This window comes from Daktulosphaira vitifoliae, unplaced genomic scaffold, assembly GCF_025091365.1.
Source record: "Daktulosphaira vitifoliae isolate Bord-2020 unplaced genomic scaffold, ASM2509136v1 Scaffold_2, whole genome shotgun sequence".
NCBI classification, from domain to species: domain Eukaryota; kingdom Metazoa; phylum Arthropoda; class Insecta; order Hemiptera; family Phylloxeridae; genus Daktulosphaira; species Daktulosphaira vitifoliae.
In genome coordinates, this window is record NW_026099573.1 from 43,030,617 (window position 1) to 43,047,782 (window position 17,166).

The window sequence follows — 17,166 nt, forward strand, 5'->3', positions numbered from 1 at the left end:
ACTCAAACTACAATTGACAAAGTATTGTTATTGGTAAACTATTATTAAATTATCATAAAACATATTTTACGAAATTTTCATTTTTTACAGAACAATTTATGGTAATGATAGAAATTATCGTTTCAGAAGTTTCTAACTTGCCCATGATGATTTCTATAATTTTTGAGTAGAGAAAAGTACAACCTCTTTTTATTATGGATTAGAGTTTTAATACATTTTATTTTTTAATTGAAGAAAATGTAAATGAACGTCTTTTTGCGTATTTTGTTAAAATAAATAATAAGCAAAAGATGAGTATACCAAAAACTTTTCCATCCGGACTTTCAAGGACTCGGCTCGTCCTCGTTTTATACACATTCAAAGTTGAACATGATAGAAACATTAAATACGATTATTGTCCCTGTTAATGACCTTATAGCTTAAATCAACTAAAAATAAAAAACACACATATTCCGAGTAATTCTTGTACTCGATGACTTGACAAAACGTGATATAAATATAATGATAATTTTTATGATTGCATGTTACACCCGTTAAGTGATTTAGCATTAAATTGCATCTCATGTATGAACACGTTTCCTTTATTTTATTGGTTCTCAAATTACCACAAATTTTTGTTTTTAATTTATAGAACAGTATTTGTGTAAACTAAGTTTTAATTGTCCTAATAAAAGTATATAAATTTGTCAAAACCTTGTGGGACATATATCTAATATTGATATATACAAACTGTAAAATTTCATACAGAATTTGAAGGATTATTAAATGTAGTCATTACATGTCCTAAACATTTATTTGAAGATCTTTTCTTGATAAGTATTTAATAATAAAGGTCATTAACTCAGTAAAATGATTATTTCTTCTTAAGTGCACCTCAGCCCTTGCATACCGATTCCCCCGAATTTGTCTCTGAGTAATTCCAATAATAATATATCAGTAAACTGGGAAGAATAGTTAGTGTAGAACATCTAATTTTAAATATTAAAGGAAAAGTAATTTATATTTAAATTAGATACTGAACTTAGGTACATATAAGTATTAACACAATCAAATAAAAATAAACAATTCAGTAATAAGATTATGATAATTCGTACCACAAAATTTAAATACAATAATATAATTGATTAGTCATATCAAAGCCTATATAATTATATATTTGCGTACTTAATCACCATTCCAGTGGTCGCAGCCGACGAGTGCACAACTTTCAATAACTAAACTGTGTTTATTTCAACTTTTTAAACGAAACAATAAAAATACCGAGGTATGTTATTTATTAATAATTATTTACAAGTAAAATTTTTTTTAAATATATATTTAAGTTTTGACTAATAATATATTTTGTATAATATAATTTATCATCTTGACTCTATATTTTCGGTTAATATTTAGTTACTAATAATATTGTGAAGTCAACACAAGAATATGATTCTTCTATCTACTACTATAACGTTATCATTATCAATATAGTATACTAAATCATAATATAAATCAATGAAATAAGTACAAAATAGATTTCTTTCTTTTTTGAATATTTCAATGAATTCATTTTAAACTTATATGTTATTTAAAATCATAAACATATTTTCAATAATAATCATATTAGACAACAAATATCTAAAAAGAATGAAATTCCAAAACTTATTATTATGTAAGCTAGACTCTACTTTTGCGATAAACAATGATTATAATGAATATTATCTCAGTAAAATTTGACCTTTTTTAAAGCTATATTTAGGCTATTATTAAATCATTATTAATGATTATAATTTGTTACATTTTTTAATAGCAAGTGATATTAAATATAGCATTGAAAAATAGCAGCTTATGATACATCATTATTTACTGATAACTTGGCAGTCCCTCCAGTTTTTAACCGTATATAAGTAGCAGATTAATAGAAAATAATAGTGTTATTAATACTGAAAAATAACAATATATATGAAAGGTATACAAAAAATCATGGGGTGAATCTATATTAATTAATTTAGAGTGATTATGAGACTAATTTAAATATTTTGAAATTTCACACATTAGTTTTCTATCATATAAATAAAATAAAATTTCCAAGCAAAAATGTTTGGTTGAAAATAGATTTATTACCCGCCAAAAGTTTGAATTCACAAAATACCAGCATTTCGTAGAAATACTCCTAAAATCTATATATTCATATACAAGACTTGAAAATTTTATTACTTTTTTATTATGGGTCTTCTAACATTTTCAAAAATTAACACTAGGATTTTTTAATTTTAAGTAATATTTTTTATAAAAAAGCACCTTTTTTAAAATTAAATATTTGATTAAATACAATTGTTTTAAATAAAATTTTTCTTACATCATAATAACATTATTCAGTAATATTAAATATAATTTTGTTTGGGAAATTTTTTCAATTTTGTGGCCTATTTTTATTAACACAAATTTAAAAAGTTTAAATTTCTAAAATAAAGATTTTTAGACAACATTATCTCATTTTTTATCCAGTGAGTCAAAAAATTAAATCATACAAATATCAAACAATATTGTCACATATGGTGACATTCTTTGGTAAAAAACCCATGTTTGATATTTTATCGAAACCAATTCAAAATTAACTCTAATAGTTCTTATTAGCTTCGATGCGATGCTGAGAAGGTATTAATTTTAATGTGTTTTTTTTTTTTTTTTGGGAATTTTATTTATTTTTTTGTGTCTGTTACCAGTTTTTCTCAGTTCTCACTGAACCGATTTCTTTCAACGATACGTCAAAAGATCACAAATCATATCTAGTTGAATACATTACCCTCAAAAATTGAAAAACTTCCCTCGTTCCCCGTAAATGGGGAAAATCTCCAAAAAATTACAAATTAAAAAATCGCTATTTTTCGAAATTTTTTCAATTTTTTTTCTTAAAACTGCCATAACTTTTTCAAAAATAAACAAATCAATATAACTTTTTTTTCACAGATGCTTGATGTCTTTACCTATCATTTGGTTTATTGTTTTTATAAATTTTACTCTTTATCTGCCCACAGGGGGAATTCAAAATGACAACTTTTTCACAAAAAATTAACTTTTACAACTTAACTTTTTTAAGTGTTCCAGAAATACTGACACTATTATATATATATCTTAAATTAAAGCTTATGCATTATACTTTATTATGGAAAAAAAAATATTTCGGACTTTATTTAGTCTTCACAGTGAAAAGGGCTACCGTATGATATTTTTGTCTTAAATTTCTTGATTTTATATTTTTAATTTTTTACTTTAAAATGCTATAACTTATTGAAAAATATTTTAAAATTTATTATGTTGTAAATGTTTTATCATTTTGATGATTGAGATGTGTGTTATAAAGAGGAAACTTATATAGTTGTTAGCCAAAGAAGAATCGTTATTTAGAAATTTGAACTTTTTTTAAGTTTGTATTTATAAAAAAAGACTAAATAAAAAATTAAAAAACCAAATTTTATTATAATACTGAACAATGTTAATATGATATAAGAAATTTTTATCTAAGACAATTGTGTTTGATCAAATAATTTATTTTGAAAAAGTCGTTTTTTTTTATAAAAAAAAATTAAAAATTAAAAAATCCTATTGCTAATTCTTGAAAATGTTAAAAAACCCATTATGTAAAAGTGATGAAATCACTTATTATCACTTCAAGTCTTATGTATAAATACATAATTTCAGTCGTATTATTACAAAATTCCTGTATTTAGCAATTTCAAAATTGTGTGTTATGGAAATTTTATTTTATTTATATACTAGAAAACTCATGTATGAATTATTAAAAAACAAATATTAAATTTATGCGACCACTCTACATGAATATATAGGGATTGACCCAAGACAAGACAATTTTTGTGTTAACTCAGAATATAGAATTTTAAAATACGATATTATATTATAGTGCACCATAACTTTCGAGGGGTATAATTTTGAAACCCTAATTTTTTCACTAGTTATGTATGTTATTCATGGCGTTACACTTTAATTAGTACGACCTTTAGTTGTTTATCTTAGGGGACATAAACTAGTCAGAAACCCTCAATACTCAATGTAGAGATACTGTTAACAGGTATTTGTGACTCATACCCAAATAGCGTCTTATCACAAGCATAAAAAGCGAATTATGAAATAGTTTCACTGTAAAAAATAATACAAATAGTGTTTTTTAGACATAAAATATTGAAAATTCGTGAACAAATATAACATTATTACCATTACTTATCTAAATTTTCACTTACATTGTTTGTGTTAAAATCTTTCAATACATGTATTTAAAAATTTGGACATTTTTTTTAGAGTGTAAATAAAATGTATTTTAGGCTAAATACGTATCATAAGTGTATAATTTCTAACAAATTTTATCAGATAAAAAATCACCTATAAAAAGAAAAAAATCTATTTACTTTTCGAAGCTCATTTTACTCAACAATATCGAATTTAATTATTTAACTATTAATTCTGTTTAATTACTTAATATCCATTTTCCCAATCTGTATTATGCTAAATATAGAATAGTGGTTTATTTGTTTTTGTCATTATACAACTTAATAGAATATGTTATCGTATTATTTGTATATTTCACAGGTTATACTTACTATATAACTATATATATACTATATATAAGTCTATGGTTGTAACTCAAATGAACGAGTTACCGTTATTTCGTACAACTAATTCATTTAGTATAGGAAAACTAAGAAAAACAACTTATAATACAATTTTTAGCAGTATGCTAAAATAACTAAAAATAAAGTTATTGGGGATGGTACTAATAAAGAAGAATGATAATAGCATCATCCTTAAAGACATAATAAATACAAGTACTTTTATTTCTAGTTATTACTTGATTAGTGTATTAAAACTACTCTTACCTGATATTCACTGATGATGATAAAATCTCGATTGAGGACTTGTAGTTGTTAATAGTGCAGGCACGTAGACATGGGTGGGCCTGGCCCTCCTTAGATTAAATGTGTAGATTTAAAATTCAATTATTTTTACGAATTATCAAAAACATGCTAGGCCTTATATACATTGAAATTATTATTAATTTGTGATTACTATTGAGTAATACAGTTATTATTATGGCTGTATTTTCATTTTTATATTCATAGAAAACGTTATTTGAAAAAGATAACGTTCTAGACGTAATAATAAATGGAATAGCAGTTACTCCAAACGTGGTTGTAGTTAAATTTTTTTTAACTCTGGTCCAACAAATGATAACAAATTTGCCGATTTTGTATTTTACATTTTTAACTTTATAATGCTATAACTTTTTGAAAAATGTATGGATCAACACAATTTTTTTATGAGAAATAATATTTTTTAATAATCCCTTTTTCATTCGAAATACTTTATCTTAATCAGGATATTAATAAGGAAATAGCAGATCATGTAACTTTTGGAATAATCCACCAATATTTTAAAAATAAACACAAATTTTGAACTTGTAAGATTCATAGAATGGGATACTGTCTAAGGAGGAGTGGAGGGAGCCCCCCCAAACTTTTCATGGGAAACAAATTATGGAAAATGATACAAGGGCCCAAAATTGTTGGCCCCTCCAATAAACATTTTCTGGCTACGTGCCTGTAATAGTGTTGTTTAAAATTATAGTAGGTATGTTAATGAAAGATAATTGTAAGTGATTATTAAAAGCGTATTTATTATAATGTAAAGTGTTAATTATTTTAACAAATGTACGTTTTAAACTAAATAAGAAAAGTTAAGACTATAGAGACACAGTATAAAGATTACCCTATAGTATGTATGGAATAGTCTTAAATAGTTACTTGATAAAAGAGATTGTTGAGTGAGAGGAAAAACAAGGTCTTCAGTCCTTATATGAGTCGCATAGAGCCAAAAAGCTTAACCCACAAAAAATATTTTCCGTTTTATGAGATCAAACGTTTTAGAATGATATTTCAAAACCGATGTGGCCCAATCCTAACAAAAAATTATTTTGTAGATGGCAGCACTTAATTTGTTTTGGCATTAATACTTTAATTCCTATTTTCAATGCTAAAGTGGCCTAACCTACTGATAAAGGGTTAAGCCATTATTAAGCTCAAAATGCAGTGGTTACATTACATAAGTGACCAGCATTTTAACTTTAGTTATAAGTATTCTAATAATCCTGATTTCCCATTTAACTGTGTTAATATTGGTAAAAGAAACTTGAAAATTGAAGACTATACAAGAAAGTTAGATCTATTGTATCCTAATGGCCATACAATGAAAGAAGCAAAAAAAAAAAAAAGATTTATTAGATTTACTTACATTCATACCACCAATAAAACTCCAACCATTAATGAAGATTATCCTTATTTAAATGAATGTGAAAATAATGAATAAGAAACTTGGAAACATTCAAATTATTTTTTCAATATTAGAAGTACATAAACATTTTAAGTTGTAGGTACACATTCTTATGAGATTTTTTTTTTTTTAATATATTTAAGCAGAGAATACTGATAAGTTTTTTTTTATTTTATTAAATTGTATGATGGGTAACTGTTATAATTATGTTTCTTTAAAATATTATATAATGTTAAAAGGAGTAATACAGATTTTTATTATGTTTAATTTTGAAATGTTTAGAGGAGTACACTAAGATTTAGTTAAGTATTACAATATTACTGTTATAATAATAAAATTATTTATTTTTTTGTTTTGTTTTTTGCACTAAGCACAGAAGACATAATGTGATAACTATTATTAATATTAATGATCTCTACATTAATTATAAAATGTTAATTTTATACAAATTGTTTTGATTAATTTTATGATGAATTAAGTGTAATAATTATTATAATATTTTTTTATTATGATAGAATGTTGTAGGAAAACAAATGATTATTAAAACTAAGTTATTTTTATCATGTGTCATTTTAAAATATTTATTGAAGTAAATTATAATTTTGGTATGTGGTCTATTATAATAATAATGATAAAATTATTATTATTATTTTACATTAAGATCAGAATACTAATTTTATGAAGTGATCTTATACTATAAAAAATGTATATTTGTTAAGTCAGTTGTTTAATATTTATATAACAAATTCAATACAGTATAACCAAATGTATAGTTCATAAGATTTAGATTAAAGTAAATTATAAATTTTCGAGTGTTGGACTAACCCACCCAAAATTTAATTTGATGAAAATTTTTTAAAATGTAGTGTGGCCTAACCCACATTAAACCCTAATCACCTTTAAATATGATAATGCTTTATAGATGGTTTAAAAGGTAAGGTTTTATATATACTAAAGAAGTTTTATTATTATTCTTATAGTGAATTGAATAATAATAATAAAAAAAATTAAAAATAGTCAAAACTTTAATTGTTCGCCCTGAATAATTTCACTTTTGTGGGTTAAGCTGTTTTGGTTCTATGCGCCTCATAGAATGTGCCACAAACGTCATAAACGGGGATTGGGCGTCTTGAATGTGTCAAATTTTTTGTAGACATATTCAGTAATCGGTCTGCATTCCAATAAACGTATTTTTATTATTTTGTATTAGAAAGTCATTAATGCATAATTTACTACAAAATGGAGTCAAATCTGACCACTTAAAAATCTAATATAGTTTTTAAAAATTACAATTACTATATATTTTAGACAGTTTTTTATCTTTACTGGGGAATTTGAAAAAATGGATTTGTCACCTATAAAGTTTGTAATTTACTTAAGTTAGTGAACTATTAACAAAGCTGTCTGAAAGCGATTGTCAAAACTGCTTTCAAGAGTGGTAGCAGCAAATGAAACAGTATATTGATGCAGATTAATATTATGTGAGCCAGAACATTGTCTAGGTGAAGAAATCAGCCGTTTTTTCACAGTTATAGCCGTTTCTTTTTAACACGTTGTCTCAATTTAATTAACATTTCATCTCTGTTATAGCTCTAACACTCAATCAATGATCTTGTCGAATAATTTTATCTATTTTTTAATATCATTGTCTGTAGCAAACGTGTTTAGGATAACTAGAATGATCATCGTCTGCAAAGTTTTCCTTTCCAAAACCAAACCATTTGTGCCACTCAAAAACACGAGCTTTTGTTTATCAACATTTACTATAAATTTCACTTAATATGCGCAATTTTCAATTTAACAAGAAATTTAATTTCTTTTTGAATCCAATATTTTTCCATAACATATTAGTTATAAAACAAGTAAATATAATAAAAATAAAACAAATTCTTCAATATTTACAGTACTATTAGATAAATGACTCTTAATCATATTTCAACAATAGCAATGTAGATAATTTAATTTTTATTAAAAAAGCCTACTTCATTGTTACATTTCGTATAATATTTTAGCAATTATAAAAAATTTTAACAACTAAAAACTTTTTCTGGTTTCTGGTTGGATGTGATTTATTAAAAAGTATTTTCCATGCTAAATTGAGTTATAATACAAACGCGTTATAAAATAAACAATAACTACAGAGTGACTAATGACTACTAGTGTATATAAGCTTGAGAAATATTTTAACTCACACACAAATAGAAGTATAAAAATCTGTATAAACAAATAGTACATCTCATTTAAAATGATGATACAATTAGGTTTTATAATAATTATAGTGTTAGGCAATCTCAATATTAACACAGAAGGATTTCTTTTCAATTATATTGGTTTATTCAATAAAACAAGTATTTAGTTACTTGTTGACATAAAATGAACCTTGAAATTGATAATCCTGGACAATGATTAAAAATTTATTAATTTACATTTTACTTAAAAACAATTTTTTTAATTAACTCGCAACATGTAATCAATTATAAATTTTTTGGATTTAATTTTATTAATAGTTTTTAGGTTTGATACGAAGCCGAGAAGGTATTAACTTCATCATGATGTGTCTATTATTTTTTTTTTTGTGTCTGTCACTACTTTTTCTTAGCTCTCACTGGACCGATTTTTCTCAACAATATGTCAAAATATCACAAATCGTATCTAGTTAAAGACATTACCCTCAAAAATTGAAAATTTTCTCCATGTTCCCTGTAAATGGCGAAAACCCCCCCAAAAAATTACAAATTTAAAAATCGCTAATTTTCGACATTTTTTAAAATTTCTTTTACTTAAAACTGCCATAACTTTTAGAAATATTTATGGATCAATCTAATTTCTTTTATAAGTACTTTATGTTTACCATCTTTTATTTGACATACTTTTTTTTTAATCGGATTATTACCCTATATATAGGGAAGTTTAAATTTCTAAAAATATGAGTAGAGCTTTTTCAATTTAACTTTTAAAAATATTCCAGAAACACTCCGAGCTTTAAATATATGTAAAATTAAAGCTTACAATAAATACTATAAGTTAAAAAAAAAAAAATTATCTGGACACCTTTTCTTCTAATGGAAAATTGAATTTTGAATTTAACAAAAAATGTAATTTTCATGTAAAAATCACTGTTTAACATAAAATATTTTAATACTTAAAACTGCCATAACTTTTGAAAAATTAAAAAATTAAAATAATTAATTTTTATATTAAAACCTTAGATGTTTCCCTTTCATTTGATCTAAATATTTTTTTAAATCTGACCCTTAACCTGCTCATAGGGTGCATTCAAAATACCACCTTCTACACAAAAATTTAACTTTTTTTACTTAATTTTTGAAAATGTTCCGGAAATATTGACACTTTTATTTAATCTTAAATTAAAGTTTATATAATATACTTTACTATGAAAAAAATTGTTGAGATATGATCGTCTTCATGGTAAAAATGGCTATGATATTCAAAAAAATGCCATTTTTGTGTTGAAATTCTTGGTATTATAATATACTTTATAAGGAGAGTACACTGATTTTCATAAATATTATATAAATCTAATTGACACTAGTGTCTTTTAATTAATTATTCTAATGCTATTCTTAATGGTCTAGAAATTAGTGAAATTAATTATAATTAATACTAATTTTGTAATTTGATTTCCCTATGATAGGTTAATGTTAAGATTTAGCCTAATTATTACCGTAGATTTTATCCAAATTCAAAATATGTATTAGGGAAATTTAAACATTTTTTCTGAGTATAGTCGCATAAAAGTTATGGCTAATATTATGAAGTTTAAACATTAATATTTATGAAATGTTGTATCCTTTTTTGTTATTGAAAGTATTGCATCAAGCTCTTTAAATGTTTATACGTGTTAAAAGTAAAGAAATATATTCAAAACAAAATAAAAAATACATGTATATTAAATATATGTTAAATAAATATTTATTCATATATTATACTTTTAAATCAAAAACCACTAATCAGGATATTATTAAGAAAATAAGAGTATGTTGTTTTTGTAATTATGAGCCAATTTCTTTGAATTAAACACTATCTACAGATTTGCATCACAGAGTTTCTTATGATAGTAATTTTAATCACTGTCATATATCTATACTAATCTAATGCCACAAAATATTTTATATTGTATGAGTGTGTTACAAATACGATGATAATAACTATGATGATTAGTATTAAGAAACGGTTTCAAAATTTTTTTTGCAAAAAGAATCACTGATCCGAATAAACTTTTTAGTAAAATCAACAAAATTTTTATCAATACACGACAAATAATATTTTTATTAAATAGATATACAGGGTGGCCCACCACTCACTGACAATTTAAATAACTTTTGATCCAGCTAATATTTTTAGCTGATTTTTTTTTTAAACATTAGTTAGACGTTAGGTATATAGCTATATCTCAATAATTAATTTTTTTACATTTTATTAAAAATATTAATTATTTTTAAATTTTAAATAAAATGTAAAAAAAAAATCTAAGATAGCTATTTTGTAGAGTAGAATTTAAGAAAAATTTTAGTAAAAAAATATCTTATTAATATTCAGTAGTAAATATTCTGTAGCGTTTTGAAGTTTGTGAAAATTTGAATTTTCATGTACTATTTTACGGTATTAAACATTGAAATACGTATTGAGAAAAGGACAGAAGAAAACGCTATCTTTTCAATATACTTTTGAATGAGAGTGATAAGTAATAATTGCCTTATCTAATTTCTTATCATGGTATTAATGCCAAGTTTGTAATGTATACACACTATCATCATATGTATACACAGTAATCATGAAAAGATAGCGTTTTCTTCTGTCCTTTTCTCAATACGTATTTCAATGTTTAATACCGTAAAATAGTACATGAAAATTCAAATTTTCACAAACTTCAAAACGCTACAGAATATTTACTACTGAATATTAATAAGATATTTTTTTACTAAAATTTTTCTTAAATTCTACTCTACAAAATAGCTATCTTAGATTTTTTTTTTACATTTTATTTAAAATTTAAAAATAATTAATATTTTTAATAAAATGTAAAAAAATTAATTATTGAGATATAGCTATAGACCTAACGTATAACTATTATTTAAAAAAAAAATCAACTAAAAATATTAACTGGATCAAAAGTTATTTAAGTTGTCAGTGAGTGGTGGGCCACCCTGTATAGCGACCATGGAACGATCGAGTATCTTCGTGACAGATAGGCAACACAAAATGCATATAGCGCGAATGTTCTCGATCGCCCATCGATTATAAAAGAATATTGTAGGATGCTACACACACTCATCACCACATCAGTCAATCAACCAATAAGTCATAAATTAGTTAGTTCGTTACAAGTAGACAGATAGTACACGTAGTGCGTGTATATATAGTAAATGTGTCTAAAAGTGTTTAAATAATAAACCGTCTATAATTTTTCTCTTTTTTACGTAAATCGGTGTATTTATTTATTGTTTAATCAATACGCGAGACACCAAAGATAGTATATTTTTTATTAGCTGAACCATTTTTTTTTTTTACGTTTTAGCCAAATATTTACAATACTTTTTTCGGAGACCTATTTTTAAATAGTATTACATATATTCGAATTACATTCAAGAGTAGGGGATCTCAATGTAACCTTTTTAAAGTGTAATTTAGATTATATTGCGTGGGACCAATATAATTTTTATACCCCTAAAAGTTATAATTTTTTGAAGATTTTAATTGATTGAAAAAAGTTTTTTTTTTGCTTATTACATCTTAATTTAAAAAATTTGGAATAAAAAAGTAACTTAAACCTAGATTATGATTTTTAAAAATTGCTGTCTTAGTCAATTGTCTCATATTTGCTCCTAAATAAGAGTAAATTTTTGGATTTAAGTTACAAAATTGTAGATTTTCAGTAATTATATTTGTAATAAAATTATCTATAACACAGATAATATATTTACGTACAGATATTTAAATTTTAATTGATTTTCAAACATTAATAATATAAAAACAATCTATAATGCTATAAATAGTTTTAGTCATCCAGTTTTGAAATGTTATGTAACAATAAAAACTATTCAAAATTATATTTAATTAAATAAATGATAAAAAAACCTTTACTAATGTTGTATAATATACTTAGAACTTGTTTTATAAGGTAGTCCAGATATAATCATAATATTGTTCTCTTCCTTGGGATAATCTAACCTTGATTGTGCGCACAAAATGTAAATACATAACAGTATACTCTTCATTTATTTGTTGAGTTCGACACTATACTAACAGTGATTGAGACATATAAGTTATTAACGGCTCGTAAATTAAATGTTATTTTCTATATCATTAAAAAGAATATAGAAGTAAAAATTAAAAAAAGTTATATCAATATATTTTTTATAATCGTAGATATTCTAAATATGATGTCAGTCGAAGAAAAGTTCATGAACTACAAACCACCATTATTACCAGAAAATTTAGCACATTTGCCTGACCGAGTTGCAAATAGTTTTGCCGGAAAAACTATTTTTATAACAGGAGGATCAGGATTTTTGGGAATGGTTTTGATCGAAAAATTATTAAGGAAATGTACCGATATAAAGAAAATCTATTTACTACTTCGGCCAAAGAAAGGGAAAGATCCAATGCAGCGACTTGAAGATTTGTTTTCATCAGAGGTAAGTTTTAATTTTCCTTATATGTTACATTATTTTTAGTGTGTAACATATTTTTAATTAATTTTAGCTACTGTAAACTAATGTAAAACTATAATTTAAAGCTGTCATTGTATAAGTCTATTAATAAGAACCAAAAAAAAATTTTCCTATAAATTTAATTTTACAAATTTGGAATATTATTTATTAAACGGGATTGACCCTTATTATACAAAAATATAATTACAAAAATGTAACAAAAAAAGAAAAATAGTAATATAAAAATAATAAACATTAAGAAAAAACAAATATTTCAACAATAGTATATAAAATATGTGTTTAATTGAAATTGAAAGAGGGGTCTTCATTGGAATTTTTCATTAAACATTTAATTGGTTCATTATAAATATAATTAGAAGAACATATAGGTATGAAGAAGGGAGCGTGATTTTTGGATTTTCTCTGGGGAACTTTAAAATTAATTAACGCTAAAAGAGATGGTGAGTCAACTTTATCAGTTTTATTATAAATGGAATTTTCTGATTAGGAGTTATATCATATCTTTAATTACTTATGTTTATATACATGTTATCTAAGCATAATTTTCATAGTTATAATAAATTTTAACGTTTTCAATAATATACAATTTTTTTAGAGCATTATATATATTTTTTTGCATCTAGAACCCATTAATGGGTTTAAGCACATCATTCCAACCAAAAATCGTTAGTCAGATAGCAGTATAAAAAACAATGTTATACAAAACATATTATTAAACAAAAAAATTCTATCTCTAGATTGTATCCTTGCTGAAATGTATATATTATTTATAAGTTGAAATAATTGACCAAGTAATTTTATATTCTTAAATTTTTTTATAATATTATGAATAATGAAATTTAATTATTTTTAACAGTTAATTTTTGAAATTAATTGATTTTATCATTATATTGTCATTATTTTTATCATTAAATTAAAAAAAGCATGGAAATTTGTAATAAACTTTTAAGGTTATACGAAAACATTAATTATAGATAGCTTAACTACTAAATTTCAAGTTCATCTTGAAATTTAATCTGAAACTCTCAATAAATATACAAAACTTTAAACTACAGTAAAAAAATAAAAGTTTTATAAATGCCAAAAATCATTCTTTTCTATTTGGATTAAATTTACCCTTCCAAATTCATCTTTAAGACATATCCAAATTTACCTGGGAGAATATAATGTAGATTTAAAATAGAATGTCAATAATTAGTAGTATCTTAAGGAACACTTAGGTTTGCCTTGAACGATTTACGTCGCAATAATGTAGTCGACACTGGTTTTGAGGGTAAAGACCTATGAGCCGTTAATTATCAACAACAACAGGTTATTTAAAAACAAACAAACCTCAAAGCGAACACAGTTAATAATAATCTTCACATAATATCGCGGCACTTTCGCTGGCGTCGGCGACGCGGTGCCCGGCAAGATCCTCCGGCGTCGAAAAGTTAGCAGCGTTAATGGCGACAGTGCGCTGGTGTGGTTCGGTTCGTCGAGTCCGGTCGTGCCGCACGACCGGAGACGGTGGCGTACATCCACGACGTAATTTTGACAACGGGAAGAAGACTCAATCTATCATTTGCGACGGGTCATCGAGGCCCGTGCGGCACTTGTTGGACTTTGCACCGTGGCGTATGGCACGCGGTGTTGATCAGTCAAATATTCATAGTAGGGCGACAGCTGATAAAGGTGGCACGAGTCGCGGGACATCGTGTTTCACGAAACGACGCGGGACCTTGTCAAATACCCCCCGCCAAGCCGCCGATCTACTTAATGACGTCCGGCAAGGTAATCGCGTATCGCGGTGAAGGCCTCAAAACTCAAGTTGTTTCTAAGGAGTGAGTGCGTATATTCCTATTGCATGGGTTTCTCCGCTGGACGCTGCTGATTCGCGGATGTTGTTGCCGCTACTGTGCTGTTGCTGCCGTTTTTGTTGTCGTTGCAGCTACTGTACTGTTGCTGCTCTTATTATAGTTGTCACCGCTACTGTGCTGTTGCTGCTGTTATTGTTGTTTAAAATGATGTCTCCTCCATGTTGGATGGGAAGGGTGGTGGAGTCAGCCTCTGTTCTCGGGCTGGCACTAGTAAAGTGAGTGTGCTGTCGGTCCGCGCTTTGTGGTCGAGTGGTAATACAATGTGTATTCGATGAGCGGTGTGCGTCCCACCGTGTCATTAAAGCTGTTGCGCAGTTTTTCACTATTTGTGATAATAATACGCGCGTATGTGGGTCGCCTGCTATATCTAGTGTTGAGAGATCTACGTCAGGTAGCGTGTGCCGAGTACTCGCCTTCCAACGAGCTGTAGTGCGTCGCGTCGCGCCTAGGTGAATTGTACATGCAGCGTAGTCCCAGGTGACTTCCTGTTTTGTTGGAATGTCGTGTCCCAGGAGTACGTCACAATACAGATTCTCCAAGCCGTAGAATTAATCGTCAGATCCGCTATGTTCGTGGTAAAGGTGCCGGCCGTGTCGGTTGTGTCAGCAAACCTTACCGGAGGTGTTTGTCCGTTGTGCACAATTCCAAATTTGTGGGCTATTGCCCGACCGGTATATGACTTTTGCGCTTGCGGGTCAAGTAAGGCCGTCACAAAGCCGTTGTCGAATTGCAGCTCCACGGCGGGATTAGTAATCCTGTAAATTAGTGTAATATAAAAAAATAATTTTACATTCGGAAAATGTCTAATTTAAATTAAATCAAAAAGAATTATGTAATAATTATAATATTACGTCGATAACTAAAAAAAACTAATCATTTTAAATTACACTTTTCTATGATAATATTAATGTTATTTTGATGAATATACATCATAGTTCAAGCTCCAAAAACTGAGTTGTCCGTGCATTTATAATATTATATTTTATTTAAGTATTCATATTTATATTGAGATTTAATTATTAAAATTTAATCAATAAAAAGTACAATATTTCATCCACAAATGCAATAATATCATGTTTATCGATTTTACTTAAATTACTCAACAAATAATAATAATTAGGTCATTATATATATTTGATATTATTTTTTTTAACGTATATTTAAATCATCTATCTGGACGATCGATGTTTGCCTTGAATTTAATTTCTTTTTGACCGCCACCATTTATTAGAAAAACATTAAGTAAACAATCTCAAAAGTAAAAAAAAACTACAAAACTATTACATGACAATCGTCTTGGATCAAATTCGGGTTAATGTTTATCAACTGCTGCCATAATAGTCTTTCCTTCTCTTCGGTCAGTAAAATACTAGAAATATACGCCGCAACTACTTTACTATTTTTGACATTTTTAAAATGTAGACAATTTGAAAAAACAATATCTTGAATATTATTATATGATAAACGTGCATATTTTATAAATAATATAAATAAAAACATAATTAATGTAATAAATACTCAAAATAATTAATTTTATAAGAAGATAATCAATGTATAAAATAAAGCTAAAAGTAATCACTTTTAACATAATTAAATTAATATAAATATATCAATATAGACATCAATAAAATGTTTTTTTAATTTTATCAAAATGTAATAGAATCACTTACAAATAATTTTAAACAATACCAATAAAATTATTTGCACATTACTGGAATAATAGTTAATGAAAATTTATTGATAAAACGTCAATTTTGAAGTAATTATTATATTTTGATTGACTTGTTTTTTTCAGTTATTCAATTACCTTAAAGAATTGCAAGGTACAGATTTTATAAAAAAAATATCAGTTGTTGCTGGAGATATTGCCGAGATAAATTTAGGTATACAAGAAGATGATCGTAAAATTCTTATTGACGAAGTAAATATTGTTTATCATGCGGCGGCTACAGTACGTTTTGATGAACCTTTAAAAAAAGCAGTATTTTTAAACACTAGAGGTACAAAGTTTGCATTAGAACTGTCCAAAAAAATGAAAAAACTCGAGGTATTGTTCAAGTGTTTTTGCTTTAATTATAAATAATCTTGAATAATTAATCATTATTAATTTATACAGGTCTTTGTCTATGTTTCTACAGCTTACTGTCATCCATCAGAAACAGAATTACAGGAAAAAATTTACAATTCTCCAGTTGATCCTCACAAAATAATCCTAAGTATGGAGATAATGGAAAATAAATACATAGAAAATATTTCCAAACAGTAAGCGCACTACTTATTGTAAATCTAAC

The 17,166-nt window shown here is 26.0% G+C and overlaps 1 protein-coding gene across 1 annotated transcript in view; it reads left to right on the forward strand.

Moving 5' to 3' along the window:
• The first annotated feature begins 1,146 nt into the window (after positions 1-1,146).
• LOC126898298 (uncharacterized) overlaps positions 1,147-17,166 on the forward strand; it is a 31,929-nt gene continuing 15,909 nt past the window's right edge. Inside the window, exons 1-4 of the mRNA XM_050672238.1 lie at positions 1,147-1,264; positions 12,712-12,980; positions 16,671-16,922; positions 16,992-17,137. Coding sequence (XP_050528195.1) covers positions 12,723-12,980; positions 16,671-16,922; positions 16,992-17,137 — 656 coding nt within the window. The 5' untranslated portion in view covers positions 1,147-1,264; positions 12,712-12,722. The remainder of the gene's footprint in view (positions 1,265-12,711; positions 12,981-16,670; positions 16,923-16,991; positions 17,138-17,166) is intronic.